Raw genomic sequence first — 23284 nt, 5'->3', positions numbered from 1 at the left:
CCAATGGACTACCCCGCTGGCAGCTTTGCCTGGCTGGATTCTCGGAGTAGGGTAGCACCAGGGAGAGAAAAGAACAAGATGCAAGGAAGGGAGATTGTATCAAGAGCCCGAAAGGCCTGTGTTTTCCTTTCTTCTCCTGTCTGCCAAACAAAAAGCTTTTTATTGCCAGTTTTCGCCACCTACTGGTTGGTGTTTAACAGTATCTTTCAGAAAGTTCTCTTTGTCCATCACGAATAGAAACACTTCCAAGGGTTATGAAATTCAAAAAGAACATTATTCCCATCTGGGCATACATGTTTTATATATAGGCATGTAGTAAGTCTTACTATTAAACTTTTTATTTAAAATGGGGATACAAAAACCCCATTCATTAACTGAGAGGGAACTGATGACTAATAGATAAGGTGAGTTAAAAATATAAAACACAACCCCAAGCCATTTAGACAAACTAAAGTGGAATGCATCCATAAAAGAAATGAACTGACCAGAGAGGGTAAGAACAAAGAGGTCACATAGCTGCATAAAAAGGAACTGCTTAAAAAACATCTCCCAGACAAGCAATGCAAAATACTAATTTCCAGTTTCAAATGTCTTCTAAATTATCATTTTCAGCTTTATTGCGATATAATCCACACAGCTCAGATATTATGAACTCTTGACACTAAACAGAGTCATGTGCGTTCAGATGGGTTGCATCTGTTTTTGGTCATTATTATAGGATAATATTATAATCCTAATTCCCAATTAGCATTCGGTACTAACAGTAACACTGTTCTCAGTGCATTAATGCCCCAGAGCCTGTCTTCTGCTATAGGACTGATGGCAAACGATTTGTCCGCTATGTGCTCTCAAACCATCCTTGTCATCGCAAGGAAACACTTTCACCAAATCTAAACCAAGAGGCTTTGGTTTAACTGACAAACCTACTTAACTCATGTAGGGTGGGCCCTAAACCTCAAAAAATATTTGAAACAATTAAGCAACAACCTTTGCAGCTAGGCCAAAACTGCAGGTGAATCATTCTGCTGTGTGAATTTGATAGCAGGCAAGTCCTGTTTCCTTCTGGTTCACAAAGGCAAGGGCAGGAAATATACTCCTGGCAATTCTTTTCCCTTCAAATCCATGACTTGGCATTATAAGTGAAATGAAATAAGCACAGGGAGTTACATTTTTCAAACGGCTACTGCCCTCACTGGGTCAAAATGCAGACACAGACCCAAACAACGGGATAACACCATTGTGTTAGGGGAAATAGGCAAGGAACTGACATTCTTCTATGCAATGACTTTTATTTTCGTACGTGATTTGGCACAGAGCAGTGTCTCCCGGTTATTACTTATTGATGAACATGTTTAGAGAAACGGAGGTGACTGTTTTTATCTCCTAGAGCTTCCATAACAAAGTACCACAAGCCAGGTGGCTTGAAACAAATTTATTTTCCCACAGTTCAGGAAGTGTGAAGTCTAAAATCAAGGTGCAGCTGGGCCAGGCTCCCTGTGAAGGCTCTAGGGAGAGATCTTTCCTCGCCCTTCCTAGCTTCTGGTGGTGTCTGGCAGTCCTTGGGGGGCCTGGGCATGTACCTGCCTGACTCTGATCTGCCTCTGTTGTCACTTGGCCTTTTCCATGTCTCTCTGGGTTCTCTTCTTGTAAGGTTGCCAACCATATTGGATTAGGAACCGAATAACCTCATCTTAACTCAGTTATATTGGTAAAGACCCTATTTCCAAGTAAGATCACATTTACGGGCACTGGGGGTTAAGACACTGATGACATCTTTTGAGGGTGCACAACTCAACCCGTAATAATATGTGTCTAATATGGGATCTTCCAAACTAACGACAATGGTTTTACTCAAGGCTCAGGGTTCAGCAACCCCTGAATTTCAAGGGGCACCATAATCTTTTTAAAACTCAAATCTGGCCATTTTATATTTCTGCCCAAAGTTCTTCGGAGGCTAACATTGCAACTCCTCTACATGGCTTGATCTGGTGCAAATCTACCCCCCAGGTACCCTCCCTTTCCTTATGCGTTCCCTTCTTGCAGCCATATTAACTCTGTGCTTTCTGGAATACACCAAGATCTCTCGTGCCTTTCGCCTTTGCACATCTGCTCTTCTACCTGAAACACACCGAACCTTCTCAGAAGGAATTCATCCTCATTCCTCCAGTTTCATCTTCAGACCACCGCCCCCCCCACCCATGAGACCATGCCTGACCTCCCTGCGCAGTCCTCAGAGCCCCCTCGTGCCACTGGAAGAGGGTTAGGACAGGGTATAGGCAGAAAACTGAATAAGGGCTCCATAACTTAGTAGTTGCTACCGTGGACTAGTAACTTAACCTCTCTGTGCCTGGGCCTCCGCGTAAGGCGGCTATGAAGCATACCGCTGGAGGGGCAGCACATGATTGAGATGAATTCAATGTGATGCACTCACGACAGTGACCACCATGGGCTAGTTTTGTCGGAGGACAGGGACTGTATCTTTCCCAGCCTAGAATACTGTCCGACACTCCAACCTTTGTGGCATAAAATCCAGAGGTTCCAAGCTGAAGAAAGAAGTCCAGGAAGACTTGTAAGGGCCTTCAGAGAGATGAAAGTGGGGAGGGAAGAAAGAAGCAACGTACTCACCACCTGGGAGGGACCGACTATTTACACAGAGCAGGTTCCCCAGGGGCCCGGCTGCCGTGCTCAGTAAGTATATGTTGAATGAGGGAAATCGAGGGCGTAAAATCAGGAGTAGAACATAATATATATTTTTCTCCTTTTTAAACATCCAAATACAAAAATTATAGAAGGGATATCATATGCTGCTTATGGTATATACAATGCTCAAATTTAGAGAATGCTCAAGTTTGTAAACCAAGATGTCCAAGGAATCTCTCCACGATAGAAACCAAATTTTCCCATTTAAAGACAGGGCTATTAAGGTGTGTTATTTTATATATCAGTCTTCTGTGTTCTTCAGAACCTAAGAAATATTGCATTGTTAGTATATGCAGGTTTAAAGTGTGGGAAATCTATTTGTTTTTATATGAAATGTATTACATTAAGAAATATTACTACCACTTTTCTTTTCTACCACCTTTTACTCATGTTTTACTCAATATCTGAGTCACACAAACACAGAACATATTTGGAATAGGCGCTCTGAATGCCAAGTAACTTACTCTGAAAATATTAGTTCCTAAAAAATGATCAAAATCAAACCCTGTCAACGTTTAGGAGGCAAGGTTAGAATAATATTATGAAAGAGATTTGTGTTTTGCTTAAATGACTCTTAAACACAAATTTCAAAAAAAAAAAAACATTTTCAAATCTGTAAAGCTTGTTCCCCATTTATTTTTTGTTGTGATTCAGAAATACAAGATATGAAAATTAGGTTACAATTTTGCCACAAAAGCATCTAAAGTAGCAAACACAAGTTCTAATATATATCAAAATAGCCAAGTGCATTCTTACAGTTTAAAAATGTCTTTAGAGTTGTCCCATCAAGCAAGTGTAAAATATAATAGCTATTATCTCCTCTTCAAAATATCAAATCTGCCGTCACTGCGCTGAACTAAACAAGATTTAGTCCAGAGTATGGAAGGTTATGGTTAGTGTACTTTTTGAAGCTGAGTTACTAAGAACTAAGGACATGAGAAAGATACAAAGCATCGTATGTCAAAAACTATGAATATTTAAAAGTGTCCTCATGTGAGTGAGACATGTTTAAATTAGAACATGAGGTAATAAAATTATATCTGTTGATGATAAAACTCAGTAAAAAAAAAAACATTATCATGGTATTGCCTTCTTCCAGAAAGACAAAGACATACAATTCTTCGAATTGAAGCTACTATTTCCAAAATGCTTTTATCATCTAAATATTAGAAATACACTCCCAAAGTTCGCTTCTAAGAATCAGTGATATATGGTTTAACCAGCAGATTTCTAACTGAACATATGTAAGTATTAATGCAAAGAAGCCATTATTGACAGTATTTTTCATTTTTTCTCTTTTCAGTTGTGAAAATTAAATTTTAAAAAATAACAGAAAAGAACAATTTCCTGGACTTTGTTTTTGTAAAAAGAAATGGGGGTTATATCTTATATCTTATATCTTTTTAATTATAGAGGGTCCTTGAACATATTTTGGAATTTCTATGGATGAACGATGTTTTATAAATAAATATACTCACAAATACACTATAATAAAACAGTAAAACCAAGCCCAGCAGAGGCAACCACTTCGGAACCAACACACACAATAAACAGTAGTTGGTCACAAATAGAAAGCCAACACTTCAACAGAATTGTAATCAAACTCCTGCCACAGGTAGGACACACCCACTTCTGGGTACAGTACAAAGTGTTGAATCAATGACCCCTTTAAAAAAAAAAAAAAAAGAAAAAAAAAAAAAAAGAAATGGCAACAGTTTCCTGAACAATCTGACTCAGGGGGTTTTGTGTGTATGTGCGTTGTTATTGTTGTTGTTTTTAATTCTCCTGAGCAAGCAAAAAAAAAAAAAAAAAAAAAAAAGACAAGTCAGTATAAAAAATGTACAAAAACTGAGCCAAAAAAGATTAAAAATAGAATTTTCCTTTGTAATATTTTCATGTTTTGGATGAAGTCAGATCTTTGTGTGACGCTAAATGCCTATAATCCTTTACCCAAACTGTTCAGGCCAGACTCATTTCAGAATTCTTAATTTTTTAGATTTGTAAAAAGGTGATGTGGGGCATATGCCGGATATTACAAAACGTGTCCGTAGAATCTAGGGCAATACCTAGAATCAAACTCATTGTTTCTTTGGGAAAAATTAATGAAGAGTCCATCAAATGGATAAATCAAAACTCTAACACATCAGTTCAAGTCAGGTTTTACTATCAAATGAAGAATGGCACCAATTTAGGAAAAGAGGGGGAAAAAACCCCAACAACTTAGTTTTCAAAGTTTTTTGGATACGGAGCTTTGGCCCTTTAACTCATCTGACAAAGAAGCCCATTCCTTGATGATATGATCTCCACAAAATCTGCTTTCATGCCCGAGCTACAACAGGTTTGAGGAAAGGATCTCCCACCACAGAATGGGGGCTCTTAAATTTGTTCAGGGAGCAGATTACCTGGAGGTGACAGTACAGATTACGAGGAAGCACGGACAACGTCTACGGAAGTAACGTGGTCCAATAATCATACTAAACGAGACACCATCTTGGGCTAGATTTTCATCTGGACCAGCAGTTGGAGGTGCCAACAAGGAACATTCACCAGAAAAAATAAAAGTGAGAAATAGCCAGGCATTAAATGTGTAACTGTTTTCTGCGAATTAGGGAAACAGAGCCATTATTCTATCTTAAGAGGCTGCGAGGTATGACCTAATGTAGTTTGCAAACGAGGGCTACAGAAGACAGAGAGATTCATGAAACTCTTATGGCATCCACCCACCCCCACAAACTGCAATGAAGTCATTCCAAGCAACTTCTATATTAAATAATTTCTTCGATCTTTGTCAGTGTTAAAATATGCCATTCTCAGATCCTCATTAAAAGGATGCCAAGGATTAAAGCCATTAAATATCTCACTTTAAAAAAATTAAGTCATCTTAAAGTCAAGAGGTTCAAAAACTCAAGAGCAAAAAAAGGTTCGCTGTAATTTTTAGGCCTTTAATCTTTTGTATGCACAGTATATGCACACTGTGTGTGCAGAAGGAGGAGGCGTAGCATTATGATGAAGGGGACTGTCCCTAAGTAGGGCGCACACACAGTGACAGGATGAAGCAGGGAATGTTGGCCAAAACCCATGAGAGGCACTTATTGTGGAAATCCACTAACTGAGCAACGGAGCCTGTGATGTGAAAACAACATTCACGGGGCCGAGAGGATCCCAGGGCTTATGCTGTGGGAGTGATGACTGGGCTTCCTTAACGTGGTGTGCAGAGACGGTTTTCCGATTAAATGGGAGTCACAGAAAGAATGGGTGATCATTTTCTTTCGAAAATGAGTATCTTCAAAATTGGCCTTGTCCTATCTTCTTTCTCTTAACGAGGAAAATGTAAATATACGATCATCAGCCTTTCGTAAAAGCTACATATATGCTACCAGAAGAATGTCACGCTTTTTAATTTCTTTCACCTGTTTTAATTAATTCATGAGTTAATTTAAAAAGTCAAGTCAGAAAACTTCAACTAGTCTTTTTTTTATATATAAAAATATTATAGCAATATCAGGAAAACAGGAGGGAGAGACGGGAAGAATGACAAGACACTCTAATGGGATGGGTGAGCTCCGCGTCCTCGTGGCTGTTGAAGAAATTGTAAACTTTTAAGCTTCTAAGATTTTATTTCTCTTCAGAAAACATTTTAGGAGGCTGCCTTTCCCCGTGAATGAAAAACAAAAAGTGCTCTACGCATTCGAGTCTAAAGAAGACAAGAAATCACTATTTTTCCTACAGGAAAATCTCTCTCCCCTGCCCTTCCCCGGCACTGCTCTCCCTCATCCCCCTGTATTGTTATGGGATCAAAGAGAGAGAGAAGCCCCGAGCGGCCACCAGAAGACTGTGAGTCAGGGACATCATCACACACTCAGACTTGCCCGCAATGTGTAAAACTCCTCTTGAGTAAAATACACCATGTTAAAAAGACCAAAGGTGGGGGGGGGAGCCCCAGAAACCCATAAATTGCCTATCGTGGAAGGTTAAAAAAAGTGCCCAAGGCTGCATCTTATATATCATAAGGTACATTTCTGGACTTAATCTCAATAGAGGGGGAAAAAAAAGAATAAACAGACACATGTAAATGATCATTCTGGAATCACGGTCTTCACCCTGCTCACATGCTGTTCGTTCCCACAGGGTCATCACCTCCCGCCCCCGAGAACCACGGGTCTCCTGCTCCGTATTTGCATAGTGTTAATAACATCACCCGCGCCGCACGCCTCTCCCCTCGCCCGCAGCCAGGTTTCGGAAGAGCACTGGTCCCATCTCACATATTCAAAAGCGATACATACGTGTCTGTAGGCCAAAAACCGGGTCCCTTTTAGCAGCAAGCTGTTCAGTTATTTAGAAACAGTCTTTTCCCCAGGGATACGGATTAGTCAGTTTTGTCTGCAATTTCCGATTTTGCTCTCTGCATCATGCAGCGACGCACGATGCTGTCGAAGCTTCCGAGGTAAAACAGCGCGATGGTGCGGAAGAGGCCCATGGTGACCACCTGCGAGACACAGAGAGACCCCGAGCTCGTCCCACAGCACAGGGCCGCACCTCACCTCAGCGGCTTTCAAGGTCCTCTCCCATAAAGAGTTTCGAAGACATGTCTTCTAATCTGCTCCAAGGATGATGAAAACTCCCGAACTGGGGTGCCTGGGTGGCTCCGTGGGTTACATGTCTGCCTTTGGCTAAGGTCATATCTCAGGGTCCTGGGATCGAGTCCCACGTCCCCCGAGTCGGACTCCCTCTCAGCCGGGAGTCTGCTTCTCCCTCTCCCACGGCCCCTCCTCCCTGCTCTCTCTCTTCTTTTTCTCTCAAATAAATAAAATCTTTAAAATAAAATAAAATAACTCTGTAAGCATCAGGAGAGCACAGAGGACAGAAGCTGTTCACTTTGCGCCCTTGGATGGCATGTGCCTGTCAGAGTTAGCAGAGCCGAATGTTTGCCCAATTCAAATTAAACAAAAAGCAAATTAGGTATTATACAAAAAGCAAATTAGGTATTCTTAGCAGTCCTTGGGTTCTAATAGCTAGAGAATATCCACTCTGGCATCCCCAATACCCAAACTGTCATCAAGGCTTTCTGGTTTAAGACTTATGTCCTAGGGGCACCTGGGTGGCTCAGTGGGTTAAAGCCTCTGCCTTTGGCTCAGGTCATGATCCCAGGGTCCTGGGATCGAGCCCCACATCGGGCTCTCTGCTCAGCAGGGAGCCTGTTTCCCCCACTCTCTCTCTGCCTGCTTCTCTGTCTACTTGTGATCTCTGTCTGTCAAATAAATAAAATCTTTAAAAAAAAAAAAAAAAGACTTATGTTCTGAACAGAAAAGTCAGACCCTATTCTAAGTGCTACCACCATAGCAGAAAGACACAGGGCCTGCCTTCCACAAGCTTCTTCGATAATTAGAAAGATGACCAACTGGGGGAGGACAATGACTGCATTAGGCGGAGACAGGGGATGTCCATTAACCACCAGGATTCTTGTCCACACACTCTCACGGCAACACCTCTGACTGGAATTTTTTTCCAGACACAGAACTACAAAGAAAACCATTTTCAAATACACTAGTTCTCAAATGCTACCTCCCGTGGGCCCTTTTTCAGAAAAGCACTAAAAGACTAAAAAAGCCACATTAAGGGGTCAATGAAGAAAGGGAACATCGTGTGACACAGGAGGCAGGGGACCCCCAAAGCAGATGACAGGCAGAGGGGACCCCAGACATGGGACAGTGTGTCCTGACGGGTAGCTCAGAAGGCTCCAGGAAGGATTGCTTCCAGAAGGGAAAACTGATAGAATGTCTGATATTTCTGAAAGGAAATGAAGACTGTCATTATTAATACATAGAAAAAAGCCAATAACAGTTTCAGGGAAAACAAAAGGTTATACAAGAAAGGAAAATTAATTATGTATAATACGGAGTTCAGCTGTGAAGAGCACTGACGTAGCTGTAACAGTGATAATCTCAAATACAGATCTGACCAGAATCATAATGTAAGTAAAAAGGGAGGGCGGGAACGGAGGAGAGGCGGCTGTAGACGGAAGGGAGAGGGCGTGAGGAAGAGCTGAATCCTCCTCTTTCTTGGTGGAAGCCCATGCCTGACCCCAAGCTGAGAAATCCGTGGAGGCGGCCACGTAAGTCTACACTCTGGACATGCTCTGGAGGGAGACGTGGAGGCGGCCACGTAAGTTTACACTCTAGATGGACACGTGGAGGCCCAGGCCACAGAACAGTGTGGCTACGTCCGAGAAGGCCAAAGGGGGGCCACTGTTGTTCGCACAGAGCCTTGAAGACACCGGTCCTCTGAAGGGTATGTAAGGATAACTTTGAAAAATGAAAAAACCAAAGGGAAGCTGGAAAAAGGCAGAACGACAGGGACAGTGACGAGCTCAGTGACTGCCAGGGGTTCAGGAGGAGGAGGGAAGGATGACCAGGAGGAGCACGGGTGAATGTGTGGGCTGGGGAATGACTCCATGTTATACAGGGGGACGGTGGACATATGGCACCAGACGTCCATGGCAGTGTACACTTGTCAAAACCCGCAAGAAGGTCATGTTGCACCAAGAGTAAACCCTAATGTAAACCATGGACTTCCATTAATAATGACGTCTGTCACCTGTGCCGACGTGCCACGCCAATGCAAGGTGCTAGTAACGGGGGAGTCTGTGGGCTCAGGAAGAGGCGGGTGTATGGGAACTCCATATTTCAACTCAAATTTCCTATCAACATAAAACTGCCCTGAAAAATAAAGTCTATTATTAAAAAAAGAAAAAGAAAAAAAGAAAGGAACAAAATCAAGAAAAAGCAATGAGAACACAGCACACCAAAATGCTAAAATAGTTAAGTCTAAGGAATTGAACAGTTTTGGAGTTTTCTGGGAAAAGCAACGCTTAAGGTGAGACCTGAAGGAAGACTAGAAGTCGGTCAGACAGAGGAAGGCTGGGGATGGAGGCAGACATGAAGTCATGGGAAGAGGAGGAGGGGTAGGAAGGTGAGCAAGGTCGAAGGTCAGAGGGCTGTGCCACGTGATGGAGCGGAAGCTTTACGTCAGTGCGCTTCGGGAGCTGCCAAGGGCTGCCCTGCAGGGTGGGTTATACGGTTTGGAAAAAGGGGCATGGAAATGTGAGGGCTCTCGGATGCACCCGGACCTGGGACAGGGTGCTGTAAGGCCACGGGGAGCGGGGCCATGTCCCGTATAACAGGAGTGGCTGCCACCTGTCCCCGTGATTACTGTCAGGGGAGAATGCGGACCGTGTGCTGTCGGGCCTTCTGACTTTCCATGAAACATCTGACTTTTCATGGACATCTAATTTTAAAACCATTTCATGTCAACCTGCACACCAGATGAACCACACGAAACATTTGACGGGCCCATACGCTCCCAGGTGACCGTCTGACTCAGAGCATGAGACCCAAGCGGAAAGGTGACCGCAGTGTCCCAGGCCTGACCCAGGGGAGCAGCAGCGGGGCTGGGAAAGCTGGGGAGTCAGAAGAGAGACAGACCTGACCCCTCACATGAGGGGCAGGATGGGGTCCAGGATGACACCGCTTCCTTGTCAAGCCTTGAGTGGACATGAACATGGACCCCGATCACAGAGGCAGCACAGGCTCGGTGATGGGGAGGTGGGGGCGGCATGCTGGGGAACACAGCTTCACTGCAGGCATGTGGAAGTGGGGATGGGAGGTCGCAGCCCAGGGAAAACACCTCAGGGAAATTTATACAGAACTGCAGCGGACGAAACAGCTACGGGCTGAAGTCTTCTGTCGGGCGTCACGCATGTGGAAGTAGGAGAGGGGACGAGATGGCCACACAGAACGTGCTGACCTGAGGCCCCCCGCTGTGTGCCAGGCACAGGCTGTAAGGGGCTGCCCTCGGAGAGCTTACACGGAACACACTGTCTACCTCTAAGAGAGAGTCAACAAAGTCATGGAACAGAAGAGTGGAGCAAGCCCACACCCAAGTCCTCCGGCTGTCCAGTCTGGACACGGCCGACCACACAAAGCTCAGGACTTGGTCATAAACTCCCCAACAGTGCGGGCAGCGCCCCTCCAGGCAGCCTCCCGGCCCTCCGCCTGCGTTCCGCCAGCCCTCATCAGGGCCGCACAGAGCCAGCCCTCGGGGACTGCTCTGGTCCTGTCACGCTGCATGCGCATCACCTCTGCCCGTCGCTCCCACTAGACCGTGAGCCCGGAGGCTGCGGAGGCTGCCCCCCGAGTCTGCAGCAGCTGACACGGCACCGGGCGCACCGACGAGCGGCTCACTTCTCGGTGGCTGGATGAGCCAGAGCGTGGGTGAGAGGACGGTCTGCGGTGAACCCTTGACTTGTACCTCCCTGAGCATGGCTGCCTGTGACCTGACTCCTCTGGAAGGGGGGTTCTGGTCTGATGCCCGGTCCCCTACCTCACTCTACCGTAAACACCTGCGGTTCTCACAAGAGAACCCGAATGAACGCCCCGAGAGCAGAGACGGCGTACCCCTCTACCTCCGCGGGGCCAGAGCACAGGACACTTCTCCCCTCTCTGAACCCCTCAGCTGCTGCCCTTCACTATGTCCTACTTTCTCATCGCGGCCACAGCAAGAGAATCAACTTCACACCCGCAGATAAAGTGGCCAAGTCTTCTATTAGCCTTTGCTCACTGGGTTTTAACGAGAGGCACTGTGTGTCTGTCTGTCCGTCTGCCTGGTTACAAGCACAGCTCACCTGCTGGAGCCCTTCAGTAATAGAAGTTACCGGAGCCATTCCACAGGTCAGGGACGACAGCATGTACCCGTCGGAGCCAATGGAGCTGTTAAAATTCCCTTGCTGAAACAGAAGGAGGAGAAAAGAGGCAACAGTCATAACCAGGAAAGGAATCAGCACATCAGAGACCACGAAGTGTGCGGGGGCGCCTGAGTGGCTCAGGCAGTTGGGCGTCCAACTTCCGATCTGAGCTCAGGTCAGGATCTCAGGGTCGTGAGCCTAAGCCCCGCGTGGGGCGACACACTGGGAGACGAACCCGCTTAAGGTTCTCTCTCTCCCTCTCCCTCTGCCTCGCCCCTGCTTGCTCGCATCAGAGCACACCTGCACACTCTCTCTCAAAAAACTAATTAATTAATTAATTAATTAAATTAAAAAAAGCAGAAACAATGAAGCGTGTCCACTTTAGGCAGCATGAGAGGGTAACAAGCTATGTCAAAGCTTGTAAACGAATGTGGCCTCAGCCGATGGGCCAGAATGGCTACGCAGGGCATTCTCAAAATGTAGGTCCAAGAATGGCTGGGGGTCCTGAGACCCTTTCAGGGGACCCAGGAGGACAAAATGACTGTCGTAATAATACTAAGACCTTAACTGCCTTTTCACTGACATTTGCACTGATGGGCAAAACGGCTGCCTCATTAGCACCAATCACAGGAGCGGCACCCCACCATGGCCACACACACTTGCAGCGATAAGTAAAGGGAATTTTTAAAAAATCTTTCAAAGATTTTAAAAGGTCAGTTTTGCTCTAAAGTGTTCTTGATAGAGCAATAAAATTAATCATTTTATTAAATCTCCACTCTAATGGGCAAGTCTTCTTAATACTCTGGGTGTCAAAAAGAGAATACACACCCAGTGCCTTGTACTGGGTTCCGTCCCCAAGGTGGACAGCTGCCCTGCAGAAAGGCCCTCCTCCCACTGTTTAAGTTATGAAACTTAACCTACGGTTATTCAGACTTGGGTATTTGGAAGACATTTTGTGGAAAATGAATAAAATGAGCCTGTCACTTCAAGGAGAATTGGCAGCCTTTATAGTCAGTGTTAAAAATCTGAGCTTTCAAGGAAAAAATTAAGACTTGTGAAAACCTATCTGCCACTGTGAGATTGTCAGCTTTGTAATATGTAGACTTTCATGATCAGACCAGCAGTAATATGAATGGATACAATTTTTCTGATAACTCAGTGAACCCATATTTTCCAAATGACTAATGCATAATGTTACAAAATCATGAATGGATACAAAACATGCAGAGTGCAAAGACCAATGGAATTTAATGTAACAGAGAACAAAACAGTTCATTAATGTAGTTTCCAATTCCACACGGTAATTAACCTTTAAGAAACTATTATTCACCCAGTTTGGGTTTAATATCAAAGAAGAACGTCCACAGTTATCTGAAAAGTCCATTAAATATCCCTCCCTTTCCTAACTACTTATCTGTCTAAGGGCAGATTTTCTTTATATCCTTCACTCCAAAAAACAGATGACAGCTGACTGAATGTGGAAGCAGCAATGGGAATCCAGCTGTCTTCAATTAACACAAACATTAAAGAGACTGGTGAAATGTAATACAAAGGCACTCTTCTCAATGAAGTTTTGTCTTGGAAAATTACTATTGTAGAAAGATCCCATTAAAGTGTAATAGGTTCTGTGGCTATTTTATTTTATTTTTTTAAAGATTTTATTTATTTATTTGACAGAGAGAGATCACAAGCAGGTAGAGAGGCAGGCAGAGAGAGAGGAGGAAGCAGGCTCCCTGCTGAGCAGAGAGCCTGATGTGGGACTCGATCCCAGGACCCTGAGACCATGACCTGAGCCGAAGGCAGCAGCTTAACCCACTGAGCCACCCAGGCGCCCCGTACTGTGGCTATTTTAAATGGATTAATAAGTAAATATTTTTTTTAGATCATGCAGTTTTGGGGCACCAACGTGGCTCAGTTGGTTGAGCATCTGCCTTTGGCTCAGGTCATGATCCTAGGGTCCTGGGATCAAGTCCCGCATTGGACTCCCTGCTCACTGGGGAGCCTGCTTCTCCCTCTGCCTCTGCCTGTTGCTCCCCCTCCTTGTGCTATCGCTCTCTCCCTCAAATATATATATAAAACCTTAAAAAAAAAGATTATGCAGTTTCAACTTCTCACATGGCCACCATGGATAAACACACACGTGGAAAGACATCTCTGGGCCTGTCACCAGTTTCGTGTGTAAAGTGGTCAAGAAATGAAGTTTGAAAACCCCTGACTAGACGAATCCTACCGAGATACAAACAGCTACTTCGGATCACTGAAAACCCTGAGTGTGTTTGTTCTGATCTGGGGGAATCAGGAAACACAACCCTCACCCTCCAGGACCGTCTTTCTAGGCCTCTGAACACAGGCGGCGCCCGGTGCTTCCCGCGAGTGTGTGTATCTCCCCAGAGCCGGTGTCTCCTGAATCCCACTCAGTCCTCGCCCGAGCTAAGCAGCACGTGCGGGCCTCACGGCAGCTGCATGACTCACTGACACCTCATTCCGAGGGTCCTCAAACTTCCTACCTGCAGTGTAGACCTAACGCTCACCGACACCCCTCATTAGTGCATGTTGTGTTGGGGGCAGGTTCACAGGATGTCATCAGAAGTCTGTGGGGCTTGTTTGTGGGTTCCACAAAATGGCAGGCACGTGGTTTCCACAGATACCACTTTTGACTCCAGATAAGCTCATAGCCTGGATGCTCATAAGTGGGGGACAGGATGGTGCCCCAGTGGGCCTGGGCACACAGCCTTGTCAGTGAACATTTGCAAAAATGATCCCGGGAAGCAGGAAGGTCAAAGAAAAAAAAATCCTTCATCAACAAGTCCAGCATTTAATAAAGTGCCTAAAACCAATCTTTAACGTCAAGTGCTGTGGGAAAGCCACAAGAAGGCAGCAGGCCCCTGACAGGATCTAGGACACACCATTTACACGCACAGGAAGTCTTGTGTTCTTCTGAGAGAACCGTAGTTCCCCGGCATCCTTAGTCATCAATCCGTTCCTAAGGTTAAATGTATAATTAGTTTCTAGGAGCCTCCGAATCAACATGGAATCAATAAAGTATCTCAGGGAAGAAGACCAGAGTCCAACATTACATATGAAGCAGACCAGAAAGACACAGTAATTTATGTTGTGAAATAAGCTCTGGGACAAACACACTATTTCTTTTCAGAAATCTAGTGCTACAACCATTAAGAAAGAAAACAAGAATTGTACTTACTATGGCGTCTTTAACAATTTGTTTGGCCACTTGCTCTGGTTTGCAAACAGATACGGTCTCTGAAATCAGGCGAGTCTCCAAAGGCTAAACGGGGAAAAAAGAACAGGCTTATCAATCCCATTATCACCCATTAAATTCAAGAACAAATCATTCTTACAACCGTCTCTCCCCTACTTCATAAAGAATTCCAGCTTTCTACCTTTGAGCAGATTCCTACTCAAATCAGGAAGCAGGTCCGTCTGGATTCTACCAGTTTCTGCCTGGTCACTGCATAAAATTCACCCCGGTGGCTGGAGTGAAACAAGGGGCCCTTGCCGCTCTCCGTGGGGCAATGCGTGGTCTCGGCTCCAGCGATGACCAGCAAAGCTGGCATGAGACCATGTCACTGCTGCAAGGCTGGGGGCATCCTCAACTCCCAGGCAGACACCTGAGCGCCAGTGTTCACACAGAGCCTGGACCACGCACCCTCAGCAAGTCTGCCTTATGACCAGCCTCACCGTTGCAACCACATTCCAGGCCAGCAAAGGACTGACATGTGGACGGAGCTGAGGCCCTGGGCAGAGCGAGCCCCAGCCCAGCCCCTGCTCAACAACACAGCTGTGTCTTAAAAGACCCGCAGAGGAGGTAACAAGAGGATGGGACAGAAAACATCGAGGGCCCTCGGACATGGCTGGGGGATTCATTATCGGACTGCTGTATCAGAACCCCAAATCCGGGGACGCCTGGGTGGCTCAGTTGGTTAAGCAGCTGCCTTCGGCTCAGGTCATGATCCCAGCATCCTGGGATGGAGTCCCACATCGGGCTCCTTGCTCGGCAGGGAGCCTGCTTCTCCCTCTGCCTCTGCCTGCCATTCTGTCTGCCTGTGCTCGCTTTCTCTCCCTCTCTCTGACAAATAAATAAAATCTTAAAAAAAAAAAAAAAAAAAAAAACAACCCCAAATCCGAGGTGGTGAAAGGCAGCCACCTAGTTCAAAAGCCTTTCCTGAATTCGTACCTGAATTCTTTGTCCTCTCATCTCTGCATATTTCTGCCTTAATAGATATTACAGCTACAAGTGTATCTGCACTTTGCCTCCTAAGTTCCTTGTGGACAAGGTCTTTCTTTTCTTTTCTTTTTTTTCTTTGTAAAATCTTCTTTACAGTGACATGAACATGTGCTCAGAAATTCTTTAAAAGGGAATTTCAATTAGACATTTGAAAACTAAAGCCTTAAATGGCAGGAAACTGTAACTTTTATTTACCATGTAGGCTTGAGAATATTAAAATAAAAGCACAGGATGTATTTTCTTAAATTAGAAAAGCATAGCACTTCATAAAAGTCAAATATGTCTTGATGAACCTGAATTCAAAGAAGAACTCTTCTGAAAGGGCCTGTCCCTTCTTCCAGACCAGTCTGGCACAACCCGGCCACACACGCATTAGATTTTAAAGCACTATGGCGCCCCCTACAGGGCCCACACACCAACACACGGTTTGATTTATCCCAAGAAGTCGGCTCAACACTATTGCTAGAGGGAAAAAACCCAACTTAACATCAAAATCCAATCTTCACAGGGAAATCACCACTCCTTGTCAGCTTTGGCTTCCAACGAAAAGACTGTTACCAAATGTTGCAAATCTGCTTAGCAGACCCCTGCTTATTCTAACACAGGGCATTTGGCTTAAATTTACTTCTTTGAAATAGTTGTAATCTTAAGAGGCAGAGCCAAAGAGAAATGAAAAGGGAAAAAAACTTCTAAATCATAGACATTTCTTTGCAAATAGACAGTCTATGGTGCATAAGTGCCAAATTTTATGCCGCAGAGCCTCACACTTACTAAGCACTGGTATAAAGGAGGGGAAAACCAATCCGCGCCCATTCAAGGCAGTAAGTTCTGATCCATTCCCTTCTCCACTCACGTCCTCTGCTGGCAGGGTGCCTACAGCACATCTAGGCTAAAGAAGAGGCTTCTTTGAACAAAGCACGAAGTTTGCATTCAGCTCAGCAGGACTGTCCTTGCTATAATGTAAATGTCCAGTGGCAATAAGCATTATAAAGAAAAATAAAGCCAGAGGACAGGAAGGTGAATATTCCAAGGGAGTGACCTTTGAGATACAGAGGGTCAGGGAAGGCCTCTCAGGGTGAAGTCTGTACAGAGACAGAAAGAAGCAAGGGGGACTCCCTGGTGGCTCAGTCATTAAGCATCCACTTCGGCTCAGGTTATGATCCTGGGGTCCTGGGATCAAGACCCACATCGGGCTCCCTGCTCAGCAGGAAGCCTGAAGCCTGCTTCTCCCTCTCGCACTCCCCCTGCTCTGTTCCCTTTCTCGCTGTGTCTCTGTCAAAAAAATAAATAAAACCTTTTTAAAAAATTCAGATTTATGATGGGGAGTCCCACTAGCCACATTTCAAGTGTTTAAGAGCCACAATGTGACTACCATATTGGAGAGTGCAGACACAGAACATTTCCATTCTAGAGAATTCTATTAGACTGTGCTGCACAAGAAGGGTCTTTTTGTTTTTGTTTTTGCACAAGAGGGGTTTGAACAGGGCAGTGACAAGACCTGACTTACTCTTTAAAAGGATTACAGGCCCTCGTGTGAAGAGGCGGTGTGAGGCTAGTCCTGATAATCGCAGTTTTGTTTTGTTTTGCTTTGCTTTTAAAAAAGGTCCAATTCAGGGTAAGTTGGGAGAGGAGAGCCAAGAGGATGTGTGGTCAAGCGGGTGAGTGGTGTGGGAGAAGGACCAAGGCTGGCTTCTCCGTTACTGGCCTGAGCACTGGGCAGACGCTGGGCACCAGGCAAGGAGCTGAGAAGTTAATGAGGGAGAATGAGGGAATCCTAAGATCCGTTTCTGAAATGCTAAGTCAGGATCGGCAATCAGGTGTTTAAGTTCAGAGGAGAGAATATCATTGTTAAGGAACAACATCTCGTTAGTTAAAAATACAAGGCCATACTCAACCTCACCAAGAAAATACCTTATTAACTAAGTAAGCCCTTGAAGATTATTAGCAAAAGTCATGGCCTTGGGAAATACAGGCTGTGTTCTCTAAGACCCCACATGGAAGGTCCAGAAAGTCCAGACACGTCTACCTAGCACATTAGTTGAAAATCAGTCAATTTTCTGACTGATGAAAATGACTCCAGGCTGATGGGCGGAAAGTCAGAAAATTGGGAAAGGGGTTTACAACATCAAAACAGACACCGGCAAACACTTACCTTGGTTTTGTTTTCTTCTGCGAACCCAGGGGTGTCTGTGTCTGGCGGGTAGGCAACTGTGACATAGACGTTGTATGGCTTCACCTGCATTTCAGAAACGACACGTGTCCCTTCAGTAAACAAAGTATGGTCTCGCTTCTTCCCTTATCTTCCTGCACTGACTGCCGGGGGCACATGCGACAGATGACCTCCCTGACTCTCTCAGAAGCTGGCGAGACCAGCAGGGTGATTCTGCAGGTGGAGAACCAGCCCTCATGGGATCAGAAAACTCCGCTCCACGAAGATCATCTAGGAAGAAAGGCAAAAAGCCCGCCCCAGTAACTTCTACTTCAGAAGGCGGCTGGCCCCGAGGTACAGAGATTCACCTCCTTCTAAGTTTTGCCCACCCCGCGCGGGCCAGGTGAGGCCCTGGGGGAAGGAGGCCCAGGAGGAAGGCCGGCTGAAAGGCAGTCTATCCGTGCCCCTCCCCGACCCCAACAGCACTCGGGCCTTGCATGCCAGCCAGTGGGACAGGTTTGCTCCTCCACCATCAGACTGCAAATTTGGCTTCCTCAACGGCTGCCTCTGAAACTCTTACTGATTTCATCGACAAAATACATGAAGATCACTCAAAACCCTCTCCCTAGGCCCCAGCTGAGAAGTAGATGAATCCCTGAGACGTTGGCCTGATCAAGAACTCCCCAGGCAACCAGTCTCCGCCCCCGAGGGCATCAGAAGTTACTCTGCCCTCCACCGCAGAACCAGCCAACAGGATTCTCCCCCTGGTGAGTCCTGGGCCAGACCGGCCAAGCACCTCTCCCAAGGCCACCTCATCCTTACTTAGATGCAGAAACTCCTTCCCCAGCTTAACGCGGGCTCTTAGGCTTGTTTACCTCACCACCAGGCCTCCACTGAAATTCTCTACTCATCAACACGCCCGGAACAAGAAGACTCCAGAAGATTCTCCCACTAGTCAGCCAGGACACACCCTCCCAAAGATCCTGCCCGTCAGCGGCCCTGCTCCACACTCTCATCTGGCCCCGATTCTTAATGGCTCGAAGGGCAACAGTTCATACCATCACAACTGCTGCCCGTGGACTCGCTGCTGGCTCACTGTTCGGCCCCAGGACGACAGCGAGGGGAGCTGAGAGTGGACAGGCAGCTGGTGGTGGGGAGGCCCCCACGTACCTCACGGGGGCTGAGGAGTGACAAGACCGCTTCCTCACACAACAGCCTCTCAGAGCATCCCGGGGCCCCATCTTTTCACACGGGCCTTTTTCTCCTGGGGTTCCTCTGTGAGGCGGCGTTCTAAGCCTGCGGGAGCTGCTGGAAGGGTGGGGAGAAGCATGCAGGCAGCAGATCCCGGCCGGCCACCCTGACGGGCACGCCAGCCGAGGGTGATGTCTCTGCTGGCCGAGCTCCAGCGCACCGGGGCCGTGCGAGAGCTCGTTCGCTCAGCATCGATGGGGCACGCAGCTTCAAGGCCCAGCTACGCTCATAAATAGCTCTGGATCCAGGCCAGGCTGTGAGGTTGATGAGCAAGCGATTTCTCTTCCACTTGTTTTTGAGACAGTGACTTTAAAATCTGTCTCCCACGGCCTTGCCCTCTGTGGTGCACAGACCAGACAAAAATACCCCTCAAAAGCCAAGAGGCGGTAACCAGCCCCTAGGAAGCCTGAGGCCGACTCTGCTGGGACACGGTCGTTTCTCCGCTGCTTCTGTGCCCCTTCCTCCTGCGACACATAAGGACTGTGGCCTAAGCTAATAGGAGACAGTTCATCAGAACCGTGTTTCTCAGATTCAAGGTTACGGCTGAGCTGCCGAAGGGCTGAAACGGCCCTCCAGAACAGCTTCATCCCGGGGTGGGCACAGATGTCAGGGCTGGGAGAAACCAGTCCCTCCCCTTTCCGGGAGCTGCTGACATCCCTACCATCATGAAGCACAATGACTCTCTCCACCCATGGCTGAATACCTCCAGTGGCTAATCACCCAATCATTTTATTTCTCCATCCAACACACACGTATTGAGCACCTACTGTGTGCCAGTAATGGCTTATGAATGAGGATACGATGTCAGCAACTCAGACAGAGTCTCTGCCCTCGTGGAGCTTACTTATTTGACTTATTTGACTTATTTGACCCAAAACTCTGGGTCAAATAATTGGTAAAAATCAAAATCCACCAAACTATATCATCACTTTCCTTTAATCAACTAACCCCATAACCCCAGCAGAAAAGGAAAAGCGATTAATTTGGCTTCACATGTTCTTGCTAAGACAATGCTGACTCCCAGAGATCACCACTTTCTCTAAGAACTAATAGGCCGGGCCCTCACTGGCTGATTCCCCCGCTTACCTCACCACTGTGCGTTTGTCCTCACTCCTGCTGACCGTTCTCTGTCCTCCCACTCCGCCCCTACCATCCCTTTATCGGTTTCTTCCTCCTCCCTGGTCTCCATTTCAACCAGAAGGCCAACCCTCTGCTCGAGAACCAATTTATCATCAAAATAATCCCACCTACAATGTGTAGTTCCTAATTCCAGCGAAACGAAGGTGGGGGGGGCGGGGGGTGCTGGAGAGAGGAGCAGAGCTGTGGAGGGAAAGTTCCAGAAGGTCAGCTTCAGCTTCCTTTTCACACTGTGGGAAAGATGGCCTTGGAGGGAAGCTTTTACCTGGTGTCTGCTACTACATCTTTGGCTGTGACCCAAGTCAGGGGCGCCTGGGTGGCTCAGTCTGCTAGCATCTGCCTTCAGCTCAGGTCATGATTCCAGGGTCCTGGGATCAAGTCCCACCTCAGGCTCCCTGCTCAGTGGGGAGCCTGCCTTTCCCTCTACCTCTGTGCTGTCTCTCTCTCTCTCAAATAAATAAATCTTTAAAAAAAAAAATCTGCTTTCCAAAAAAATTACCTTTTAGAATCTTTAAATCCTACATTTATACCTGAAAGACTGAGTTAAAGAAAAAAAAGAAAAACCAAAAAATACAAAAAAGCATTCTTTCAAACTTATTCATTGTACACAAAACATTTCTAGGGCCCTACTTCAGTTTGTGGGCAAAGGATGGGGTTGACAGGAAGGCTTAAGAGTTAATTAAACCAGAAAGGATTATCAAAAAGTACTTAGAGCCTGAGCAATTCTAGATAAGGTCTGTTTCATGCCCAGAAAACACAACCACCCTGGCAAAGTCAGTGGAATTAGCCAGGTTTCCAAAACCAGCACCGTACGTTTGTAGGGAAACAATGGTTTTGATGCAAGTCTGCTATAAATAAAACTGGATTTTGATTATTGAATTTATTTCCCTCGTGGTACATGTTAATTTTGTGTTTACACGGGGACATTTTTCATGGAGTCTAAATATGGACCAAAGTCAAGCAGCCTTCAAGTTCACACTAGCTACGAGCAGCGTGTGAATCACACTTATCCCAAAGAGGCTTTGGGGACTCTACTAGCAACTCACTTCCTTTCCCTCTTCTTTAGGAACATCCCATTCTACCCGAAGTGAAACCAGGCCACCTAGATTACACACTTTGCCCTCAATGAGCAAATCCTGGAGAAGCTCTGCAAGACAAGACTTAGGAACAAAAAGCCTTAATAAGCAGATTTTTCATTTCTAAAATAGCCATTTCCTTAGCAGGTGTCTGAGACCAAAGTGAACGGCTGAGACTACTAGCCAGATGAATCCGGCAACTTCTGACCTGAAGTATAGACACATCAGCTACCATGGCAGACAGGCAGAGGACTTCGGGGAGGCAAGGAATTTGTTACTATTTTTATTGCAAAATAACGATGCCACTTTGAGCAATTCCATGAACTACTGAAGATTCCACATTCCTGTATCTATAAGGTGACGTAACCACGTCTGCCCATATACCTCACAAACCGTTCTAGAAATCAAGTGGTTATTTGCAAAAGGATTTTCAAAGTAAACATTTCAAAAGAAATACTGATATTCTTGTTTTGAAATTTCACAACCACACAGGCCTCATTAGCTAAACATTATAATGCCCTATTATTGATTAAGAGTATTAAGCCATTTAATAAAAAGGAAATTGGGGGCTGGTTCCGCTTTGATGACCACGGCAGAGTTGATCAGTCCCTAAGAGGCACATCAGGATTGTGTCACTGACTGGACAGCTCATCTGTACTGCAACGTTTGTCCCACAGCTGGGCAGTGTGGTCTGTCACATACCATCAAGGACTCTCCTGGGGATTTTCTAAATCAGGTGTCAGGAAACTATGGCCTGTGGGACAAATCTGGCCCTCCACTTGTTTTTAAAAATAAAGTTTTATTGGCACACAGCCATAACTGTACATTCACATATCACACATGGCTGCTTTCCTGCTCTCACAGTGGGCTGGAGGGGTTACAAGAGACACCATCTACCCCTCAAAGGCTAAAATACTTATAAGCTGGCCCTGATAGAAAAAAATTTGCTAACTCCTAATATAAATCAGTAAACAATATCCCCAAATCACACTCTTACTGCAAGAAGGTTGATCACAATGAATTCTCTTCTGGGCTCTTAACACGATGTGGCGTTATTTTAACCTATCTCACAAGAGAATTTTACCTTGCCTTTCAGCGTGTAATTTGGGATGGGTATGTGTCCCCAAGCGTCCCCACTTGACAACAATGCAGAAGTCTGCCTCACACAAGCGAGATTGTGTGAAGGTTGTCGCATGATGACAAACACTTATTTGGATGTTAAGCCTCTTTCACAACATGCTCTATTAACTGGGAAAATAAAAAGCACTCGCTCTCATCAGTATTTTTTTAAGACAGTAAGATGTAAGAGAGAGAGAGCCAAATGATATTTTTTAGTCCAACTCTCTTGTTTTTCAGAAAAGGAAGCAGACCAAGTTAAATGATTTGTCTAAATGCTGAGAGCTAGACTGTAGCTGATTTAAGCTTCTCCCTCAAACACATGCTACGTTCATTATTCAGTCATTAAGGACACATCTTTTTGTTACAGAAACACCGCCAGAGAATAAAGTATCTGGTTAACCTGATGCATATTCACACGGAATGAGGCCAAAAATACTCTGTAAACAGTAGTACTTTGTGTATTAAATGAAGCAAGTGAAACACCTCACGCCCATTTTGCTTCTATCATTATCCTCATGTGATGAAAAACGTTACCTGCAGAATGCAAGGGTTGGGCCGACTGCCCTTCACTGACGTCAAGTCTACAAATGTCTGAGTCGAGGCAACGGCGTGTGTAAAGCGACTACAAACCGAAGGGGACAGACACGGGAAACTGAGCACAGCGCTTACCTCCATCTGCAAAGCTTCAGCCAATCCCCTGATGGCAAACTTGGAGGACGAGTAGGCCGTGAAGCCGAATAACCCCAGCTGTCCCGCCTGGGAGGAGACGAAGACGATCCTGCCCACGCGGCGCTCCTTCATGGTGGTGATCACGGCGCGGCTGGGGTACACGCTGCCTAGGTAGTTGACGCTCATGAGTCGCTGCA

General features: G+C 45.8%; 1 protein-coding gene across 1 annotated transcript in view; it reads right to left on the bottom strand.

The window, feature by feature from the left end:
• Positions 1-3316: 3316 nt before the first annotated feature.
• KDSR (3-ketodihydrosphingosine reductase) overlaps positions 3317-23284 on the bottom strand; it is a 39412-nt gene continuing 19444 nt past the window's right edge. Inside the window, exons 6-10 of the mRNA XM_059140585.1 lie at positions 23088-23279; positions 17839-17922; positions 14643-14726; positions 11381-11482; positions 3317-7186 (exon numbers count right to left, since the gene is read on the bottom strand). Of these exons, the coding sequence (XP_058996568.1) occupies positions 7067-7186; positions 11381-11482; positions 14643-14726; positions 17839-17922; positions 23088-23279 (582 nt within the window). The 3' untranslated portion in view covers positions 3317-7066. The remainder of the gene's footprint in view (positions 7187-11380; positions 11483-14642; positions 14727-17838; positions 17923-23087; positions 23280-23284) is intronic.

Source organism: Mustela lutreola, chromosome 11 (genome assembly GCF_030435805.1).
Source record: "Mustela lutreola isolate mMusLut2 chromosome 11, mMusLut2.pri, whole genome shotgun sequence".
In the NCBI taxonomy this organism is placed as follows: domain Eukaryota; kingdom Metazoa; phylum Chordata; class Mammalia; order Carnivora; family Mustelidae; genus Mustela; species Mustela lutreola.
This window is presented reverse-complemented; position numbering and strand designations above follow the sequence as displayed.